This window comes from Seriola lalandi, unplaced genomic scaffold (genome assembly GCF_002814215.2).
Source record: "Seriola lalandi dorsalis isolate HSWRI2012SDOR001 ecotype SW California unplaced genomic scaffold, Sedor1 jcf7180002054972, whole genome shotgun sequence".
Lineage (NCBI taxonomy): Eukaryota > Metazoa > Chordata > Actinopteri > Carangiformes > Carangidae > Seriola > Seriola lalandi.
The window spans coordinates 4,462,126-4,483,614 of record NW_019525660.1 but is presented as its reverse complement, the minus strand read 5'-3'; the positions used below and the strand labels follow the sequence as shown (position 1 = coordinate 4,483,614).

At 40.1% G+C, this 21,489-nt stretch overlaps 1 protein-coding gene across 1 annotated transcript in view; it reads left to right on the top strand.

Annotated features, from left to right (window-relative positions):
* The window catches only part of enox2 (ecto-NOX disulfide-thiol exchanger 2), a 119,351-nt gene that overhangs the window by 70,771 nt on the left and 27,091 nt on the right, over positions 1-21,489 (top strand). The window contains exons 4-6 of the mRNA XM_023398144.2: positions 9,762-9,917; positions 17,356-17,562; positions 20,840-21,073. Of these exons, the coding sequence (XP_023253912.1) occupies positions 9,762-9,917; positions 17,356-17,562; positions 20,840-21,073 (597 nt within the window). The remainder of the gene's footprint in view (positions 1-9,761; positions 9,918-17,355; positions 17,563-20,839; positions 21,074-21,489) is intronic.

The following is a 21,489-nucleotide window of genomic DNA, read 5'->3' as shown; positions in this document are numbered from 1 at the left end:
CCCCCCCTCCCTCACAAGCCCAAATTACCCAACATCTCATTTATGTCTCATAACAGCTGAGTCAGCCACTGTAACCCAGAGCTACATTAGAGCACACGCTGCTCATCTGCTCTTCATAGAGCTGAGCTCCTTTACACACTTAGTCTGCACTTGGTCACACTGAAATGCTCATCTGGGCTCAAACAGTGTGAACATGTGATGTAAACTGAAGGTGCATCACATCCAACAAATGACAAGTAATTTTAATAGTAATGTATTATTAATGTAACTGAAAGCTAATTTAAAAGTGAAGTGATGTTTTTTTCTCTCCCAGATGAATAAGAAAAACTACTTCTGATATGTATATTTCAGAAATGTGCTGCTTTTTTATCATCTCACTACACTCCAAGTGAATATGACATATAGTACTCACAGGCCTGTTCCACCCATGCATTCACTCAGCCAAAAGAACTTCACTTGTTGAACCCCAGGAGAACTATGTAAGTGGGAAGCGATCCACTTAAGCACCGCTCCTCTTGCTTTCCTTTTTTCCTCGGTTTACAACAATTTATGAGGACAAAAAAACTCACGGTTTGCTCCGAACAATGTCCCAAAATCTGTCAATTTTTTTTTCTTTTTATAAACTTCTTTGCACTTAGTTTTTGCTTTCTTGTGAGCTCTTCCTGCAATCTCTGTTAGCGCAAACCTCTAGGCACACACACACTTTCACCTGATGTCGCACAGTCTCATATCGTCACGCAGCGCTTGCCACCAGAGCACCTTGTGCCTTTTGAAGCAATCCAGGTGGATTAGTTATTGATTCTCCATCATGGCTGAACATCATCTTTGTCTCCTTTTTGTTTCACCTCTAAACAACAGGGGAGAATTCGGTCTTTCTTTGTCCTATCCTGTTTGATCTGTGAGTGTGTTTGTGCACACACACCAGCAGTCATATGTTTCCTGCATGTAGGTTTAAGTGGGTTTTTTAATGTGTTAGTTTTGGGGTCATTTATTAAAAGAGGCTGCCTGCGCCTTAGTGCTTCATTATAGTTTGCCTGTTTCATCCACTGTGAATCCGCAATGCATTTCTTCACCACAAAGTCTTTTCTCTGCCTCGAGCCAAGTGGATTTATCCAGACAGACAGCTGGATAAACAGACCACTGTGGGCAGAGCCTTCAACACTCCGCAGCCTCACAAAGCCCGGTACGCGTCTACAATGATGACAGTTTTATTTCTATAGATGAACTGGGCAATGGTTGTGTATGTCAGGAAGTTATTATAACATGTTTGTGTTAGAGAAGTGTTTGGATAGGGAGAGAGACTAGACTCAGGCATGAGTCAAGTTTGAATATACTGTATGGCCTGACGCAACCTAGAAAATCTTCTCCAATCTATAGTCTTATGTACTATATGTTTTTACTTGTTCTTTATTTGCCAAATATTCTCATTCTGCCTCTCCATACTATGATGTTACTGTTGATACTTCTGTCTATTGCATGTCTGTCCATCCTGAAAGAGGAATCCCTCCTTTCATGCTCTCCCTAAGGTTTCTTCTTCCTGTTTTTTTCCCTGTTAAAAGTTTTTGTGTGGAGTTGATCCTCTTCCAAATCAAGAGTCTAAGCGGGGATTCAAACCAAAAACAACTCTGCATTAAAAACAGAGGGCGGCTTTGGTAGGGTCAAGTCGTTTAATATAACGATGAGACAATTAGATAATATCCAGGAAGTCCAGTTTAAATAACAGCTTCGTACATTTAAAGGCCAGTGAGATGCCAGAACACTGCACAACAGCTTGTCATACTGACAGGCAACTCTGGAAAGTTTTGACAGAGACAACTTTTTCTATCTTTTATCAGGGCAGTTGCACTGTAAACAGTAGAAATACTCCCTTCACATTCAAGTAATCTGCCAGGGTACCAGCCTTGCTGGATGACGTCACTTTGCGTAGCTGCTTCAAATGTTTTGTTTCTGGCACCTGCGCTGCGCTGCGCCAACGGACTGGGACGGACTCAGGATAGACGATGTTGTAGTTTGTGCAGATTGTAAAGCTGCAGTTTGAGGCAAAATGTTAGATTTCGGGATATAAAAATAAAATCGACTCAACTCGTATAGCCCAATATCAGCAGCGGTTTCTGACCCAGCCCAAACTCTAAAAGAAGATACACACTCCACCGAAAAAAGCCTCTAGGACATGAGGAAAAAAAATAGTAGAGACTCCCTCTGTAATAAAAGCACAATACAGTAAGTCCAAGGTATGTGTACAATAGCAGTTCTTCACATCGCATCAAGTCCAAGCCGCCAAGCAGGTCGGGTAGGGTTTAAGGGGAAGGGTAAATGGATAATGTAGGTGACAGTCAGGCTCAGGAGACAAGTGCAGCACAGAGTCCTGGTTACAAATGAGAATTGTCTGATGGGGAGGAGCTGGCAGGCTAAACTTCAGACCAGGAGGGCAGGAACCTACGGGACACATGGCCGACAGTATTGATCCGCAGGCGAGACTTCAGGGCAGAGCTGAATGTAAGGAACCTGACCCACGTGTGACGGGGGAGGAGGGGTCCTTTGTGTCTCTGGAGGACATATTGATTGTGTGTTCTGCCCCAGCTGCAGCTACAGTCTGAGATTCTGTTTTTTATTGTTGTCATCATTGTGGAGATTATCAGTATAAGTTCTAGTGAACTGGTGTTATGCTGCAGACTGTGTGCAGAGTTGATTTAATGCACTGACTCTGTGGGAAGTGTAGAAGAGTGGTTGTTAAAGTTTTTCAAATAATAAGGTGAACCTCTGTTTATTTGTACAGACAAGAGCTCAAACAGACCAGAGACAGAGTTCCTGTGGTTATGGAAAATTTGAAAAGTCACAGTATTTCAGAGAAGAGTTTTTTCCTCTGGTCAGAGAAAGATTAGGGTGAATGTTCCAGGTTTCCGAAATTTGTTTTGGTGTTGCTTTTGTAACCATAAAACGTTCAACAGGGAAATTCAGTTGCAACTGGTCAAAGTTATGTTTTTGTGATTATCACCATTAACAACGTTACTGACTACATGGATTCCTGGTGCCTAGTGTCTGGTTCTCTCATGAGGACAAAGTAAAGACTCCTCAGATGCTCACAATGTGTCCTGTCATGAATATTACACAGATGAGTCATGTCATATGCGAGCTTCAAACCCGGTAAGTGAAATCCCAGATATAGTGTTATCGCTGAGAACGGAGCGAAAATTACAGCAGTAACAGCAGAAATCAACATCTGGTTTCAACATCTTTGACATCTGAGGGAGACGGAGAGAATATCCTATTCCAGGAGCGTTCACCATGTATTTCCCCAGCGCTCATCAGTGTTCTCTCTAGCTTGCCAGACTATAAGCAAAACCAGATGCACAGCTATAGAGTTCCTCCTCTGTATTTCTCTGAAAATACCTACTGACCTCCCAAGATGGTTTTTATTATCCCAGACATTTGACTGTATGTATTGTATATGAAAGGAGCTCCTCAGTACAGTTGGCCTTGATCCAAAGACTACACCAGAGGTTTGCTACTTGTCATGAAAAAGAAATATTTAGATAAAATTCAGAATAATATACATCCTGTTGTGTAAGGTGTCAGTTTTTGTCAACACTGTCATAGAGGTGCTAATTTAAGTCAATGTTTTAGCATGTAGATCATAATAATGGTGTTGTACTTGACTGCATTATATTGAGTGGTCTCCCTAATATTCTGCATGCCCCATGTATGTAAATGGACAATACATTTAAAACACCTCTCAGTATCATGTAGTCCATTACAACAGCTTTAACTATGACCTCAGTAATAAACTTAGAAATGAATCAACACATTTCTGACAGTGCCAACAAAAACTGAACATTATAAACTTTGTAAAGGTAGAGTTATTGTATTGAATTGCAATAGGTTGTACAGGTGGCCACTGAGTGTGAACAAATACAACGTCGAGACCCTTGAAATGGGGAACCACCTTTCAGTGATAAGGCTTACTGACAGTAGCAGTAATGCTTGTGTTTCCTGTTGCCTGGTTTTCTCATTTTTGTGTTTGTCTGACCTTGAAAGTTAAGTGTGTTTTGCGTCACCAATGACAGCAGCCCAGGCCTGCGTAACATCTTAGGCATGTGTAATGGGCTTCCCTAATAATAATAGATGTCTTTATTCGCAGGAACGATAGGTTTGATCAGCCAGTTTGCTTTTCTCACATTTTTGAGTCAAAGATGTGTGAAACTTACAAAAGATGCCAGCTGCCCACACACACACACACACAAACACATGCACAAACACACACTCACCCATAAGGAAAATGTTTAGCTTTTCACAGACATGTATTTGCAAGTTTATCAGAGTTAATTTAGATGCACATTCTTACGCTTGAAAACGCACACAAACTCAAAACACTCCGGAGAATAGATAAACAGGCTCGAGGGACAGACGACCGTTCCCTGAATAAACAGCCACTCCTTTGTCTGTCTGCTGCATCCCACTCATCCTCATCCCTTCCCCGCGGCTGCCACACACCCATCCGCCACTGTACACACTAACAGACGCAGACACAAAACCACAATGGAATATATGAAAACTTTGTGACTTAGTGTGATTCCTCATAACCAATCATCAAAACGGTGCTGCCCATATGAATTGAGGAGTGGCCCCCCACACACAAATATGAATCAGGTTGTCCTTATTCTCACACATTAGCTCACCTTTACGTCAGGAAATACATTAGATGACACTCATTCCTTTGCCGTAAGCGTTTTCCAATCCTTGGACCGGGTGCTGTGTCCTTTTCTGCTGACTGCTCAGGAGCTGCACTGTCACAATGCCAGAGGTTTTTGGCTGAGTGTAGGCAGACAGAGTGGAGAGGCAAAGACTCCCTTACTGTGGATATACAGTATGTCTGGCAAAAAATAGAGCAGTAGTTATAGGGCTACTGAAAAGGGACTTTCAGACACTTAGTCCTATCCATGGCAGATATATTAGATTGTGGGCTAGATTTGGGATAGATATTTGAGTATGGAGGTGTCAGATAAAGAAGATGGATTTTGGAAGGCAACATAAGGAATCTGATTCTTATTTAGACACAGAGGAGTAGGGGGATAGAATAACTTTTATAAACAGGAAGGAGTTTTTATTTCAATCCTGCAGGTGGATAAATGCTCTTGTAAGTCGGACATCTTCATATGAAAATCCAAAGCAGGCGACTCTTGGCAGAGATTGAGTGAGGCAGATTTCAGCCACTGGTTGGGTTCCAGGTGCCACGGCTAGCTCGCCTCATTAGAGAATATTATCCAGCATTCCTCACATCAACTGCCCGTGTCCCCCTCCAACCCCCCCACACGCCGCTGACTGCTAGAAGCGACGTTTACTCCGCAAGTCAGAGAGGAGAAAGAAGGCGGAGGGGAGAGGAGGATGACATTGATAGCCAGAAGCTTCACACAATCAAAATGTCTTCTCTCTGCTCCTCCTGATTGATGGGCAGCTCCAAATGTCATTACTTTGAACAAACCTCCAGGATATAAATTGTTTAACATCAAAAGTATGTGATGGAGAAGAACGAGAGGTAGAAAGGGGGAAGAACGTGTGCAATAACGTTTGGCCAACATTGTGTGTATGTGTGCACGTGCGCTCATACATGTTACTGCACAAGGACGAGGTGTTAGCAGGGAGATCTTTGTGAATTTCAGCTTTCCAGCATGAGCATGAGACTAAAGCTCATAGAGAAGCATGTTAAAAAGGATGGCTGTGTGTGGGTGGACCCAGCCCCAGGTTTCTTTTGTTGTTCTTCTTCTGGAGGACCCTCATGCGCTCTAAATCCCTCTGTGGAGTTTTTACTGAGTCAAAAAGACCTGCTCTCTTGTTGAGTGCACAGCATATTGGCTAGTAGCACATGCTGTATCTCAGCTGAACTGTTCAATATACATCATTTATTATCTGAGAATGTTTTTCCTTTCAAAGAGATTGCGAAAATGACATTTCAGTGTCTGTTAATACAATGTGTTCCATTTCTAATATTCAAAACAGAATGCATGAGTTGAAATTTAAGATGCAAAAGCAGAATTTTCAGAATTATTGAAGACTAGTTAAAATTGAGCTCTGTTTTCTGTAGACCTTCTCCACACTAATGTCCCCCTTTGAGAGAAATTCTAATGTTTATCTGAAGTTAGGGCTCTAACTAACAATTATTTTCATCATCATTTAGTTTGATGATTATTTTCTTGATAACAAGAATTGTTTTGTTTTTAAAACGTCTCAAATATGGCCATCGCAGTTTCCCAGAGCTCATAAAATTGCTGCTTTTCTTCAACGTAATAGTCAAAACATAAAAATAATCCATTGCTAGTAAAAGTCTTGCCTTCAAGAAGTGTTGTGGGGTAAACTCAAGATACTTTATACCCCGTTTCATAGTTAAAACCATAAGAATACATTATATCTAGTTGGAAAAATGTTACTGTTCACTCTAAGCCACATCAGTCAAATACATCAGTAGTTTACCACTACACATAATGGAGGGAATATCAGGCCAGGCGCTGGATTGTTCCAGTAGCCATAAGAGTCAGAATAAATACAACATTTTTTGTTGAGAACTAGGGATAAATCTAAGTGTAATGTACTACAATGACACACTCATCCACCCATCCCCGTAGCATTACGAGCAGTGGTTAGTGAATGGAGATGTCTGACTGCTTGTAGCCCAGTGCTCAGCGGCATCAGCTGTTTATTAACCTCATTCTGCCCCCACATGATCGGCTACAAATGTGATTTAGGATTGATTTTAAAGTCGTATCGATCTCCTGTGACGTTACTGTTGTACTGCAGCCTGGCTTTATTTTAAAGCTTTTTCTCTGTGGCATTTTCACTGTTACATTACAGAGAGAAAAAATAGATGGTGACAGGCAACAAATGACCCAGGTCAGCTTTAAACCCAAGATGTTGCCTTTACAGTAAATGCACCCTATTGAAGTCAGCTACCAGCACAAGAGTATTATAGTTAAACACTTTTTTCTCAAAGAAAAGAAAATGGGAAAGAAATTCTAAATTTATAAATAAAAACCAACAGTCTCTAACATCCATACCTTGCACCTTAAAATTTGAATCAGGTGGTGCCACTTTTGGAAAAGTTTTTTTGTGGAATCTTGTACTGTAGGACATCTGTTCCCTTAAATCTGCAAAGGTTACAGGCACAAAATGACGGGAAGTGTTTTTCTGTCGGGACACCTCAACTCTGGAACAAACTACAGCATGAACAGTCAAATAATAATAATAATGCAAGTAAAATGTGCTCTAATAGAAACAATCTAAAATGGATTCAAATCTGTAACATAACAGCAAATCCCTTCAAAAACTGCATAAATACATACAGTGGATGAAATACACCAGGCTGATGTGCATGTTCATCTGTGTCTGTTTACAACGTACACTGTAATGAGGAACAATGAAGGAGGGAGGAAATAATGGTATGTTGGTGATAAAAACATGTCCTCAGGCGAAAAATGAAGATGAGAGAACTCTGCTGGAAATCCTTAGGAAGAAGTAAATAATCTCCTTTATTGCGCACGGTTCTGCTACATGCTTGCTTCAGGTTTCAGGCTCTTGATGGATGAGCATAAATACACACACACACACACACACACACACACACACACACACACACACACACACACACACACACACACACACACATACTCTCTCTCTCTCCAGTGGGACCGTGAGCAGCACTGCAGTGAAATTACACCAGTCATGCCCTGATGTAACCAGATCGTTCCCTCCGTATGAGCAGAAATGTTTTTTTTGCACCAGTATACAACGCATGAACTAATAAGCATGTTTCTTTATTTTACCCCTGGAATAGTACAGCATTGGCTTGGCAGGAAATGGAGCATGATTTCCAGAATTATTATTTCCAAGATATTTTTACAATGTTTTTGCCTGTAGGGCAAACTCCCACAACACTGAATTTAGTCTTAGTGTATACTCTGTTTTGTTTCCTCAGTCCTCTAATACGCTGTGTTTGGTATTCAGGCTGGCTATTGCACCAACCTCCACACTTTTTTCTTTTTTTATATCATCCCTTCTGCTATCCATCTTCCTTTCCTTCACCTTAACGTGCAGAAGAAGTCATCAATCGCCTGGCAACTCGGGACCCTCTTATCACCCGTTCCTCTCACTCTGACTCTTAGTTAGAGAATGATGGTGAGGTCATCAACAGACATATATTTTCCATTCATCTTCCTTTAATGTAGTTCACCTGGCTACTTCCGTTTTCTTTTTGGACTGTTTTCTTTTCTCTATCTGGCCTCTGTTTCTCTCTCCTCACTTTTGTCCTTCAGCCGTTTTTATCAGTCTGCTGTATTTATTACAGCCTCTCCTGCTCCGGGGACCTATTGCAAGTCATCTGTAATGTGCATATTTCTTGATTCTCCTTCACTGAGTGTCATTTCATTCATCCATATTCGCTCTTACAGTAGATTTAGAGGAAATCACTTATGAGTTAATGTGCGATATATTTCCCAGTACTGGTGTGTACTGTAGAACAGTAAATATTATTTCTCCTTCACTGGGTATTACTATTGAAGATCAGAACAGTCACAACTGAAATGGAACCCACATAATGTTTGCTGCTGTTATTCTCTGTTGCTATTCTCAGAGGTGAATAGTTATTATCATTGTAATTGTAATTATGAATGGACTGTAGGTATGAGTTTAATTTAATAACAGGCATAGGATTTCAAATTTTCATCATAAAATTCACCTTTTTGGACATTGGGAAGCTTAAGTTGTTAAATTCAAAAGTCAATTTAATAAAATCTTTAACACGTCCTTTTCCATGATATATATTTTGTTTCATTTGATTTTTAACACTTAGGGGTGTAATGATACTGTAGGACCATATCTGCAAACTTAAAATCAATACTAAAAACTGGAAACCAAGGTGGGTAAAACTAAAGGAATCGCATCAAATATTTAAACTTTTGTCATTATGTTTCTTGTTGTTTATACATTTCATGATTCTCATCTCATCATCTGTCACAGTCAGCAAATAGCACTGTCTGTAAAATTGTTTTTAGCCAGTGTGTCAGATTGATTTTGTTACATGTCTAGTATATTACAGTGTGTGTATAATCTCTAGTGAAGGATTTGTTTTAGTGAGCAGTGCTCCTGCATGCACATACACAGGTGCATAAACATTACACACCCTGCGGCATAATTGTCAACTCCAAATCCTCTGCAGGTGATGTTGAGGCACATACTGGAGGCCAATGTCATTTCCATTTCAAAAAGCTCCATACCGGGACGCTTGTGCACATAGAAGCACATGTGGTGGCTAAGGATGCCAGTGTGTGTGTGTGTGTGTGTGTGTGTGTGTGTGTGTGTGTGTGTGTGTGTAGGCGTGCACATATTTTCCCAGCTGCAGTGTAAATCAATATTGTAAATAAAGCTTCTGATGTTACGTAGGTTTTAGACACAACTGTGAACATTATCTATAAGGTCATCACTCAAATCAACAGGAGTGACAGAGAGAGAGTGACTCCGAAAAACTTTTTAAAATATGCATGTTGTTTACGAGATGATTTATTCATGAATGGCGGTGTATTCCATTATGTGTTTGCTGCTTGTGTGTCACTGATGTTGACAAAACTATCACTCAGGATGTAAGTACACAACGTGAAACTGGAACTTAATGGATTTCATATGGGCTGAGGTGATACCTGACCAAAAAGTCTGTCTTCGATTGTTACTGTACATTTTACTACGTTCTCGTCTCATTCATATTTCTCTCCTGCCTCCAGATTTTGACCCCAACCTCGGTATGATGGCTGGAATTACCCCCTTGAACCCCATGATGCCCGGCCTCGGTATCGTGCCTGCACCCCTCTCCCAGGAAATACCAACAGTCAAAGAGATCATCCATTGCAAGACCTGCACCCTGTTCCCCCCAAACCCCAGTAAGCCATAATATCATATTAATCCCCCCACCCACACCCACACCCCCACCACCACTACCCACACCTTTTCTTCTACCAGTGTCTTCACATAAAAGAATCACACTTTTTAAAGGCCTCCGATTATGTAACATCATAAGGCAGCTTGACAAAAACATTAAAATCTCTAAACACGGTCCAACTTACTAACTGTTCATGAAGCTTTCAGTTACAACTTCCTCAGCTGATGAAGTTGCTCATTTCTCATGGAGATGGTTTGGTTGTTATCACTTCAGTATATAATTCTTGCGACTGACAATTAATTTCATTATTGATTGATCAGCCAGTTGTTTTCTTAAATAAGTGATTTAATAAGTGAAAAATCCTTCCATAATTTTCAAAGTTGGCATCTTGAAGTTGTTCTGTTAAGTTCAAAAACTCAAAGATATTCATTGTACTACCTTACAAGACGAAGACAACCTGCAAACATTCACATTTTAGAAGCTGTACCCAGAGAAGATTTGGCATTTAAGCTCGAACAATAACTTAAATGAATCAAACTGCTCTTTCATTTTCTTGAATGCACATGAAATAGTGTGGAAATTTCTATGGCAAGTCACTTTGTATACTCTGACTAGAGGTGTGCTGTGAACAAGCTGTTGATTATATTTATCTCACCTCCACCTTCCAGTTATCCAGGAAAAGAGGTAGTGGGGGGGTCCTTTGATTGATCTCGCCTTTGCTTTTCAGATTTCCTGCAACAGAAAAGTTTCTGCCTGGGGAATTTTTCCAAACAAGTATTGCATATCATCTTCAAGGTGAACTAAAACAAAAGCTGCTCACTGCAGTAACATTTTGGAGTTTACAATCTTGTCACAAAACAAAATACACACTCTTGCATTGTCTTAGTCAAATGTTGTTTTTTTAACCACACCCATGAAGCTGTCTTTAAGGTAAGCATGTATACCTGGTGTGTGCATTATGGCTCCGTATAAACTGTCACTGTCACAGCATGGTGCAGGGAGGAGCTGATTAAAAGTTAAAGTTTACTTAGGAAAATCTTTCTAGCTGGTCCTCAGGAGCAAAGGCAAAGAAATGAGCTAGGTACTCTGTGCCAGGGGCACATATAAACCCTGAGGCTGAGTGAGGGATCAGCTTGTCACGAAATTACCCAACAACTTTGGAACCTGTCACGATCACTCTGTGACACAAGTAGAATTGTTTTTTGTGCTGCATGTGGCGCATGCTTTAATTGGAAAATTGATGTTATGGTTAAAACATATGTCTAAGATGATATGTGCCCCAAAAACTGATGCTGGTTTGGTCCTTAGTGATGCGTGGACACAACGCTTAATTGCAGACATTTCTTATTTTCGTACTTACTTTCTACTTTCTTGCCTTTCTGTTCTGTCCCAGTTACTCTTAACTCGCTCTTTTGATCCCCATCTCTTCTTAAGATCTCTTTGCCTGTCACCAGTTAATCTCTAAGCCAAGTTTTTTGAATAGGCAGACATCTGAGGAAAACTGTCTAGGCTTGATTCTGCTCATGAAAGTCAAGTCTGTTAGAGGCCAACAGGGATGAGTTTTGCCCTCAAGAGAATTGCTACCTCAACATGGTGGGCCGTGTTCGTCTGTGACCCAAGGAGTTGTTTTGTTGGGCCCATCGGCTCCTGGTAGCATCTCTCAAGGCAAATTGGTCCCAGCTGAGGGGCCTGCAATTCAAAGGTTTGCATGAATTGGTGTGTCTGGCAAGGTTGTGACTTTAACAAATTCTAATTTTCATGGACAGAGTCTCTATGCTGAGTAGAGGTGTCCAGAGTTTCAACTACGAGTACCTCTGGATCGAATTTGTTCTTGGTGTCAGTAATGTAGTTCTGTTGACTTAATTTGACTGTGACCTTCAGCATGCATTGGGTTGGTTTGCAGCCATTTGTGAAGAGTTTGGGATGAGCGTCAGCATCTCCAAAATCTATTTCAGTTTGGGAGCAAGTTGATGCCCCAAGAGAGGGGAGTCCATGTATTTCAAGCTCTTGTTCACAAATGAGGTTCAAGGGAAATGTCACTGATCCGCTCTTCAGTCTGTTGAGAAAATCTTTTATGGCTCCAGAGGGAGCTTCACAAAGTTTACTCTAGTTCTTCTGCATCACTTCTGATCTTTTTTTTTTATTTTTTCTAACTGTCCATCACCGCTCTGAAAATGTTATAGAAATGCACTGCTAAATCGGAAGAGTGCTCCTTTAAGATGTAGCATCAAACAGGTGAGCCGGTGCAGCATGGCAGTGATGGATGCTTTTTACTGGACTATTGTTGAAAACAAGCGAGCTAAGCGTTAAGACAAAGTTCTCGATTTACTAGTCGATCTACCCACTACCCAGAACTCACGATCAAAGGTCTTATTTGTGGGTAGTCACTGGAAGACTGAGATAGAGGATTCAAACAGCCTACATACGTTTCCTTTGCTGGTGTCTGGGTTCAACTTTAGAGATGGGATGTGGAGCCTCTATATCCAGAAGGAGCTCAGAGAAGAACTGCCATTCTTTTAAACTGAAAGGAGGCGGTTAAGGTGGATCAGCCACCTGCTTAGGATGCTTCCTGGACCCCTCTTCTGTGGAGGTATTCTGATCATGTACACCTGGAAAAGGACCCCAGACTACACTGATAAAATGCTGTAGACTGACAATGCCTCAAGATCGTCCCTGGGGAGCTGGAGAACATGGCTGGAGAGAAGGATGCCTGGGATATATCTGGGAACCTGGACCTGCAAGAAAGTGGTGGAAAATTGATAGTTGGATAAAATACCTTATTGGGCTATTTCCAGTCACAGCAACAAAAACTATACAGTCAGTTCACTGAATAGCTACATAGCACCTGCCAAATTCTGCCACACTTTCGGTGAGATTTCTTTTGAAATTTCTGGAAACATGCAGTTTAGCAACTGATGGTTGCTCCAGGTTCTTGAGCGAAAAAAAAGAAAGAAAAGTCGACTAGGTTTTTCACATCAAAATGATGGGAAAAGTTGTTGTTAAGTGTCATTGCTGAGGATTGTTGTAACATATGTCTCACTGAAGCTGCATCACCTCCAAGGATGATAGGGCTGATTGGAGAATGGGAGGAGGAGATGATGATTGAGGCGTTTCATTGTTTCACACTGCATGCTGTCGACAGTGCCTTTGGAGGCAAAATAGTGATGTTTGAGGACAAAATTGTCACGAGATGAAGAAAATGTTATAAAATCTCTGCAGTGTGTCTACGGCTGCAACTAAACGTTATTTTCAGTATTCATTAATGTAACGCTTATTTCCTCTATTAATCTATGAAATATTTGTCCTGCATAATGTATACTGCATTAGTGCATAGATTAGTTATATTATTATTCATATTATATTTAGGGCTGCAACTAACAATTATTTTTATTACTGATTAATCAGATTATTTTCTGAATTAATTCATTAGTTGTTTGGGCTGTAAAATGTTCAAAAATGGGAAAAAAAAAAATTCTTATCACAGTTTCTAAGGGCCCAAGGTCTTGTTGTCTCAAATGTGTTGTTTTGTTTGATCAGTGAAAAACAAAATCTTGTTGGAGGAAGGTGAACAAGAAACATTTGGTGTTTTTTGCTTGAAAGCGGTTCATGCAATTAATCAAATCAAGCGCTTTTCTGCATCCTTCTCTTTTTTCTTTACAAACCATCTCCATCCATCTCTGCCTCGACCTCTCTTTCACTTACTTTTCTTTTGTCACTTTTTACCATTCACTTATCTATTGCAGAAGTGGTGTACTACCTTCTTTTTTTCTCTAAATGGTTTTCAGAGGCTGCACTCAACATTTTGACCTGTGGACTCACTTTGACTGTCAAATTTGACATCACACTCTGTATCGTCCGTCTCTCTTACTCTTCCAAACGTCTGAAAGGACGTCTGAGAGATATTTTATAATTACCTTTCAGGAAAAGATGAAGCACATTCCTTTGAGCTTTGAGGATACAAGCAGTGTGTACCAGTCTTACACATGCACACATATACACACTCCATTAATTTTTTGTATTTCTTTCTTAATAATTAAATAATATTTAAAAAATTGCAGAATAGCAGTCAGAGGAATTCTTCAGCTGCTCCGTTAGTTTTTTTTAATTGAATAATCTTTAAGTCCATTAAGTAAATTAAATATTTTTGTGATGCTAGAGGTTTTTGCCCTGTCATTTTAATTATTGAATAATCTTTTAAAGATACACTTACATAAATAAATAAAACCCTGAAAAGCAGCCAGATATCTTTTAAATCATTCATCCAAGACACTAATAACAGCTGACTAATACACAAAGATGGAACGTCCTAGTTTGTTAGAATGTGCCAATACAGGGTCTGTTTCTCCCTGTGATAAATCTTCATGTGTACAGGTTAATGCTTATTGTTTGTTTGTGTGTTGGTGATGTACTAAACGTGTTCACTTCAGTGTGTGTAAACGTAGTTTATCTTCTGAATAACAGTCCTCAGAGGGTTGAAGCTTCCTCCCTGTAGCAGTCCCTCCAACTATAAAAAGGTGCTTAGCCCAGTCCAGGTGATGGATGATGATGACTTGTGCTAGAGAAACAGACCAGTGGGTGGTCGCTCAGACAGCGGGCCTCAGGGACGGGCTGGACTGAGAATCAGCCTGTGTGTTTGCATTACAGCAGCCTCCATATTTGCCCGAAGTAACATATCAAAGTGAAAGCACATCAGCCAGCTTATTAGTCAGCCAACATATCAAAACATAGTCTACTAATTTCCCAAGATTCAAAACATACTTAAGTATGTTGTAAGTGTGCAGAAAAATAGAAAATGCTGTACGTTATAATTCAGTCCAATACAACAGATTCAATTCTGTTGTATTTTTTGAGGTAGTTTATTTTGTTTCTGAATTTTATCGTATTATTCTATTAGTTCTTTCTAATATTTTGACCCTCAGTATATGCAAATAAGTTGGAAAAAATATTAGAATCATAATATAACCAGTCAACATCTTGTCTCTCCCTCCTGTTTATTCAGTTGCTCTTTTTTTCTACTCTGGACCCTGTATCTACCCTCTCCTCCGTTTCTCTGTCTGCATTTTAAAATGAATGGCCTTGAAGTCTCACATTTGCTCATAGGGGCTCACATACGAAGTTTGGACAAATATTTCTTTTTAAACTCTGTCTGGCACCCACATTTTATGAGTAATCCTCCTAAGCTCACTCTCTCTGTCTCTGCCTTAGGTTCATGAGCTTATTTTGTTTGCATAAAAATCCAATCACTCAGACTTTTCACAAAGGCTTTCACATATTGTATGATATCATGTATTTATTATACTCAGTCACGCTCCACCCCCCAACCAGGTGCAAAACAACTGAAAGGAGATGAAAAATGACCGCAGACATATAAAAACAATGCAAACCATAAGATGACCCAAAGAAACACAAACAACTACAAACCATGCAAAACAATGCAAACAACCACAAAGAGACACAGTCTGGGTGTTCTTACCCCTTTCTAGGAGTGGGGCAGTGGGGCTGGGGTGGAGTGGAGGGGGTGGGGTGCAGTTTATTATTTAAAACCGCTCTTCCCATTTGAGTTTTTAAACCCACTCCTGGCTAATAAGAGGCATCTTTGCAGGAGCCCAAACGACATCAGCTGAATGTAAAACAGCAATAAAAGCTCAAACTGCTGAGCTCCTTACTTTGTCTTGTAGGATTAGACCAGCCATCTTGCTTAGAAATGTCATATCAGCTATTTGTATCGTATCATTCTTTCTTTCACGACCCAGCTCTTGTACTACAGGACTACAAGCTTGGAATGAAGACGGCACAGTAAATAAGGAAAGCTTCTTTAGCACTTAGCTCCTCACCACCATCAATCAGTCAGTCACTTTATTTGTACTCAAAGGACATCTGGTTGTGCAGCAGTAAAACACACAAGAACACATCATATAAATACAATTTTAAAAAATGCAGTTTGCCCAAGTTAAATAACATAAAATTAAATTAAAGACGTCAAGTACCAGTGATTTAATTAATTTAATTTTTAATTTTCTGTTTGATAGTGAGATAATTCTGATGCAAAATCAACATTTCTGCACGCAACAAATGCTGTCTTGAAATCCTTTTGATCGTACTTGAATAAAACCCCAACACATCTGAATTTCTCCACTCGGTGCTGATCAACCCTGGTGACACACCTCAGGTATCAAACCAAGTTCAACCCCAGGTCTTTTCACCATGTCCATATCTACAGTGGTGGAAGCATCACTAGCCGCTATTGCAAAGCCTTTTCTAGCAGACACACAGAAATACATCATGCTCAGCGTTCCACTGATTAGCTCGTTCACTCCTCATAGACCCTGCTAATCACATTCATCATGGATGAGAAGCCTGATCTATTGGAGATTAGATCAGTCAACACTCATCTGTGTTGAATAAGTGATTTCTGCAATGCAGGGGACCTTCCACATGAGAGGATTTGCAATCACTTTGTAGCCAAAAGGATTTCATTTTCATGCATGGAATCGTTGGATATTAAAATTTATCTAACAAAAAACAATCTGAGCATATTGCTCCAAGTTATCATTATTCATGCATTAAGCTTTATCATTTTTTAGGTCACAAGTGCTATGTTTTAAATATGACTTAATTGAATTTTGTAGCATCAAGCTCCAGAATGTGGTCTGTTTTCCTAAGTCTTTGATCGTATTATAGACGGACTTCTAGTTGAAATGCTGGTGTGACCCAGCCCTCATTCTTCTCAGTCTGAATGTGGAGTCTGACCTCTGGATTTATGTATCGTTCATGCCTTCTGGATATTATGTAATTTCTTTTGCATAAGAACTCCAATAACTGCAGTGAGTCTCCTTGTTGCAGTTATTGGAAAGCCACTTTCCTCTCCTTAAATTGTTCTATCATACATAATAAGATTTATTGAAGATATATATAAGATATATTTGAACTTCTATGCATGTTTAATATATTGATACACCTGGTAAACACCCAGGCGTTTGTTATTTGATGATGCAGATTGAATCAGTGCCATTCAAATGACGTTTAAAGTAAGAATTGAATAAATATATTTTTGAATTGCTTCTATTCTGTACAATCTCTGTATAATGTTGTTATTTGTATTTTCTTCTATTGACTGATTTCTATTTGAGTAAAAACAAAAGACCGAAAATCAGACCTGCTCCTCAGGTCTGCCAGAATGATTTACGGCAGATAGTTTGATCAAAACATTATGTTCTTGCCATTGGATATATTTTCTTCAGCTGCTCAAAAAGCATAATTCATACTCAAAACCAAGTTTCATTGTTTTCCTTCAGTAGTGTCGTTTTTTGAATCGTGTGTATTTCCGCTGTATTATTGCTGTATGAATGCAAATGCTCACAGTTTCATTACTCAGGTTTTTTTCCCCAGCCCAGTCTTCATATTATTATCTCCCCTTTTGTTCCACTACTTCTGCCCAGACCTTCCTCCTCCAGCCACAAGAGAGCGCCCCCCAGGGTGTAAGACGGTGTTTGTCGGGGGTCTACCAGAGAACGCCACCGAGCAGCTGATCATGGAGGTCTTCGGGCAGTGTGGTGATATCACCGCCATACGCAAAAGCAAGAAGAACTTCTGCCATATCCGATTCGCTGAGGAGTTCACGGTGGACAAGGCTCTCTTCCTGTCAGGTAAGCTTTCATTACTCTGAAACCTTTATCTTATTCATTGTGTAAGTGCTTATTTGTATAATATTTCAGTCAGTAAGTACCACTTAGATAAATGTCAAGCAAGAATACAGAGTTGCAAAGTGGGTAAAACCCTTCTTCATTTTTCCCATAGACAGTGTTATGTGACTCACAGTTGGAGCAGTAAAAGGCTTAGATGGTCATAAAACTTGAAAATAAAAAGAACAGGTGTGACAGAAAATATCTGGTTATATAGGTTATATGATAAAGTTGAAGCCTTTGCACTTGAAGGAGTTTCCTGTGACAGAGCTTAAAACAGTGTTATGTCCACCATCCACTGTGTAAGAGTCAAAGCTTCTGCTGTTGAGACAAATAATTTTACAGTCTGCAGTTTAAACTACCTAACACCTTTGGATTCTGGGTAATTTTTTTAATTAATTCAGCATCAGCGGCATCATGTTTTGGTCACAACTGAAACAACACGGTATTTTGAATTTGCCTCACAATTGATTAGTACCTTCCTCTCCATAGCAACGGCAGCAGAGCCTCATGGGTATTGTATTATTTAGAGCTGTCCGTCATGCCAAGCCTACACAAAAAAATAAAGATTTTTCAGAAGAAAAGTTGAAATAATTAAAACTAGTACTTATATCACCACATACCTAAAGGATCAGTAAATTATTCAGGATACTCCCATGTGTTGATGTCAAGGAGATCATGAAAATAAGATTTTGAAATGGGAATTCAGAGTGGAGAGAAAAATACTTACAGAACCAGCGGCTTCGATTCGGTTGAGAATAGTCATAGGCTCTGACAACAGAAGATGTAACTTACCATTAAGGCAAAATAAGCGGCTAGTACACATGTGATGGAGGCTTATCGTTTCTTATCTTATCTTCATTTTCGCAGCAGCTTCTAGAGCCCAGATGTCTTAAATCTCTGTGCAAACTGCTGGCCACATATTCCTACTTAAAAAAAAAAAGCGGCCAATTCAGTAGTATTGTCAGCATTATTAAGTGTGTGTGTGTGTGTGTGTGTGTGTGTGTGTGTGTGTGTGTGTGTGTGTGTGTGTGCAAATCAGTTTGAATGAGAGATCTTGTTATTTCATCTGCCTCTGTTCTTACGGTGTAGTTTTCCCATAAATAATACCCCACACACACACACAAACACACACACACAGAATGAAGCAGAAACCCCCAAAACCCATTAATTTCTTTTCCTGTTTGCCCTGGCATCCAGCACTACTCCCCTCTCCTATGATGAGAGGATGTTTGGCCTCTCGTTGAATCACACTGGGCATCATTACTGTGTCCGGCAAGAGCATACAATCGCATGTGTACACAAACACACACTGAACACTCTGTATGATCATTTCAACCAAATTAAATCACAAAATGGGAAAGATTTCATTTCAAATCTGCAACCAGCCATTAGTGAAAACTGAGTCAGGAGGAGAGAGTGAGGATAAGAGGGAAGTAGTGAGGAGAGGAGGGGGTAATGAGGGAGATTGTGGCCTATCAGTGCCACTAGAGAAGTAATTACCCTCCCTAAATTTTTCTCTTGTATTGACAAAAGGAAGCAGGCCTTCTTACTCCACAAAATCCCACAGCTATAGTATGAATTCAAAGGGATCCAACATGCAAAATAGGTAACTGTGAGGATAAAGGGAGAGGTAGACCCCAATGAAAGAGCTTGCTCAGTCACTTTTATCTTTGTTATCTGTGAAAATGGTCTAAAGACAATTTATGGAAGGTGATAGAAAGCGACTTGCCATTGGGCCAGAAAGAAACCCCACAACTTATAGACTAAAGCTCATTTGCGTACCCTTTCTGTCTCATGCTCCCGTTTCCCCATGTTGCTATTCAGTTTCATCAAATTCACGCCTCTGGGCATGTTTTTAATTTGCATTAAAAAGATGCATGGTGTCCCTAACTTCACTGATCTGTTTTGTTTTGTGTTTTTTTTTGTTTTTTTTTTTCATTTTCATGAGCTGCCTAGAAGGTGTAAAACTTTAGTGATTATTATATAGTGTATATTTGCCAAGTCACTGAGGAATGAGCATAGTTGTGAATGCAAAGAGTAAACTTGAAAACTGTCAAAATTAGAAGCATTCAGGCGTTGCACTGCTGCAGTGGACCAAGGTGGAAACCACGTAACCATGACTTCCTCAGTCTGAATCTGACTAGTGATCTTTGTCACATGTCACCCTCTTCTCTCTCTCCCCGTGTTACTTGTCGCTCTCTGCTGTCAAATATTTAATAGCAGGACAAAGAGTCTACACGCTCTGTGAGCACTAAACACACAGCACGGTTGAAGCTGATGGGACTGTCATTAATTTTGCAGGTATTTGGTCAGAGACCAGAGTATTGATTACATTAAATGTTGATCTCATGATGGTGCTAGACAAAAAGTAAAGGGATCACAAAAAAGATATCAATTCCTCGAGGGGGGACATCGCTTTGTATAAAAATAAAATTCACGGCGATCACGATTCGTCTCTGTGCTGTCTTGTCCCATTGTGGTCATCTGTTATACTCTATCTGCTCACCAGATGTTCCCAGATGACTTTCTTTCTGTTTACATATATTCACCTTCCCTGTTTTCTATTCCCAATCTCCTGAGCTTCCCTGGTCACTCACACTAGATGACCAAAGTGCCAACCATACTGTTAGCATGGCTAAAAAAAAAAAGCTAAATGTATGCTCTGTCTCATTTCAGATACTTCCAGTCATACACTTCCAGGTAGTACTCGATGGGTAGTGTTGTCTCAAATGAAACATGGCCATTGCGTACTTAAAAGAAATGACGATTGCCGCTGGCTTCTATCTGACAACAGTATCATTGTACTTAGTTAAAATATGAAAATAGTTTGGTCGGCACTTTGGCTTTAGGAAGTGTCCAGTGTTTCACACTCAACTTTTTGATTATGTGTACACCATCAGTGTACTCACAGTACACTGTATGTTGCCATAATTGTCAGAGTGAATGCACAAATGCATTCAGAATGGCAAGTGTAAGTACACAAAAACGTGAAATGAGACAAAATTTGTTAGTAAAAAGCTTCTTTTATCTTTAAAATTAGGTTCATTTACAAAGCTGTAGTATGCAAAGCACACTGTGAAAATGACATCAAACTGTCTGAGGATACAGATTAACTCACTTTAATTGGTAAGCTCCCTGCTGTCCCATCTGCTTCTCCCCATTATATTTGCTTATTCCCTTTTCCACCTCCTTCCATCTTTTTTTAGTTTTTAATTTTTTTACACTTTTGTCTGCCAAGGTTATCGTATCCGTTTGGGCTCCAGCACAGACAAAAAAGACACTGGTCGTCTTCACGTGGACTTCGCCCAGGCCAGAGACGACCTCTACGAGTGGGAGTGTCGCCAGCGAATGTTGGCCAGAGAGGAGAGGCACCGGCGCAAGATGGAGGAGGATCGCCTGCGGCCACCCTCCCCTCCTCCCATCGTCCACTACTCTGAGCACGAGTGCAGCCAACTGGGAGACAAGATCAAAGGTTGGTAGATATGGCGAAGTAAAACATGTACAGTGTATGTACTGCATGCAGGATGTGATGGCACAAACCGACATAAAGGAGAAAAGAAGTAAAACCTTGATACGCGGAAGAAAATTTGTTTTGTTTAATCATCCCAAGGGTGTTTTACGAGGATAGCACAAATTCAATTTGTCTCATTGTTAAAGAGCAAACTTAAATGGAACCACTCGTGGCACTACTGCACTTCATGCAAACGACAGATTAACAAGGCAGGGGATAAAGGAGAAGATCAGATATGTTATGTGTGCTTGCAGTGGGTTCCCAATGCAAGCCATGACATTACAGGAACAGTCTGGAACAAACTGACAAAGTAGTTCACTGATGTTCTAACAAATTCAGGGAATTTGTTTTCAAAAGACATTACACACAGGCTGTTA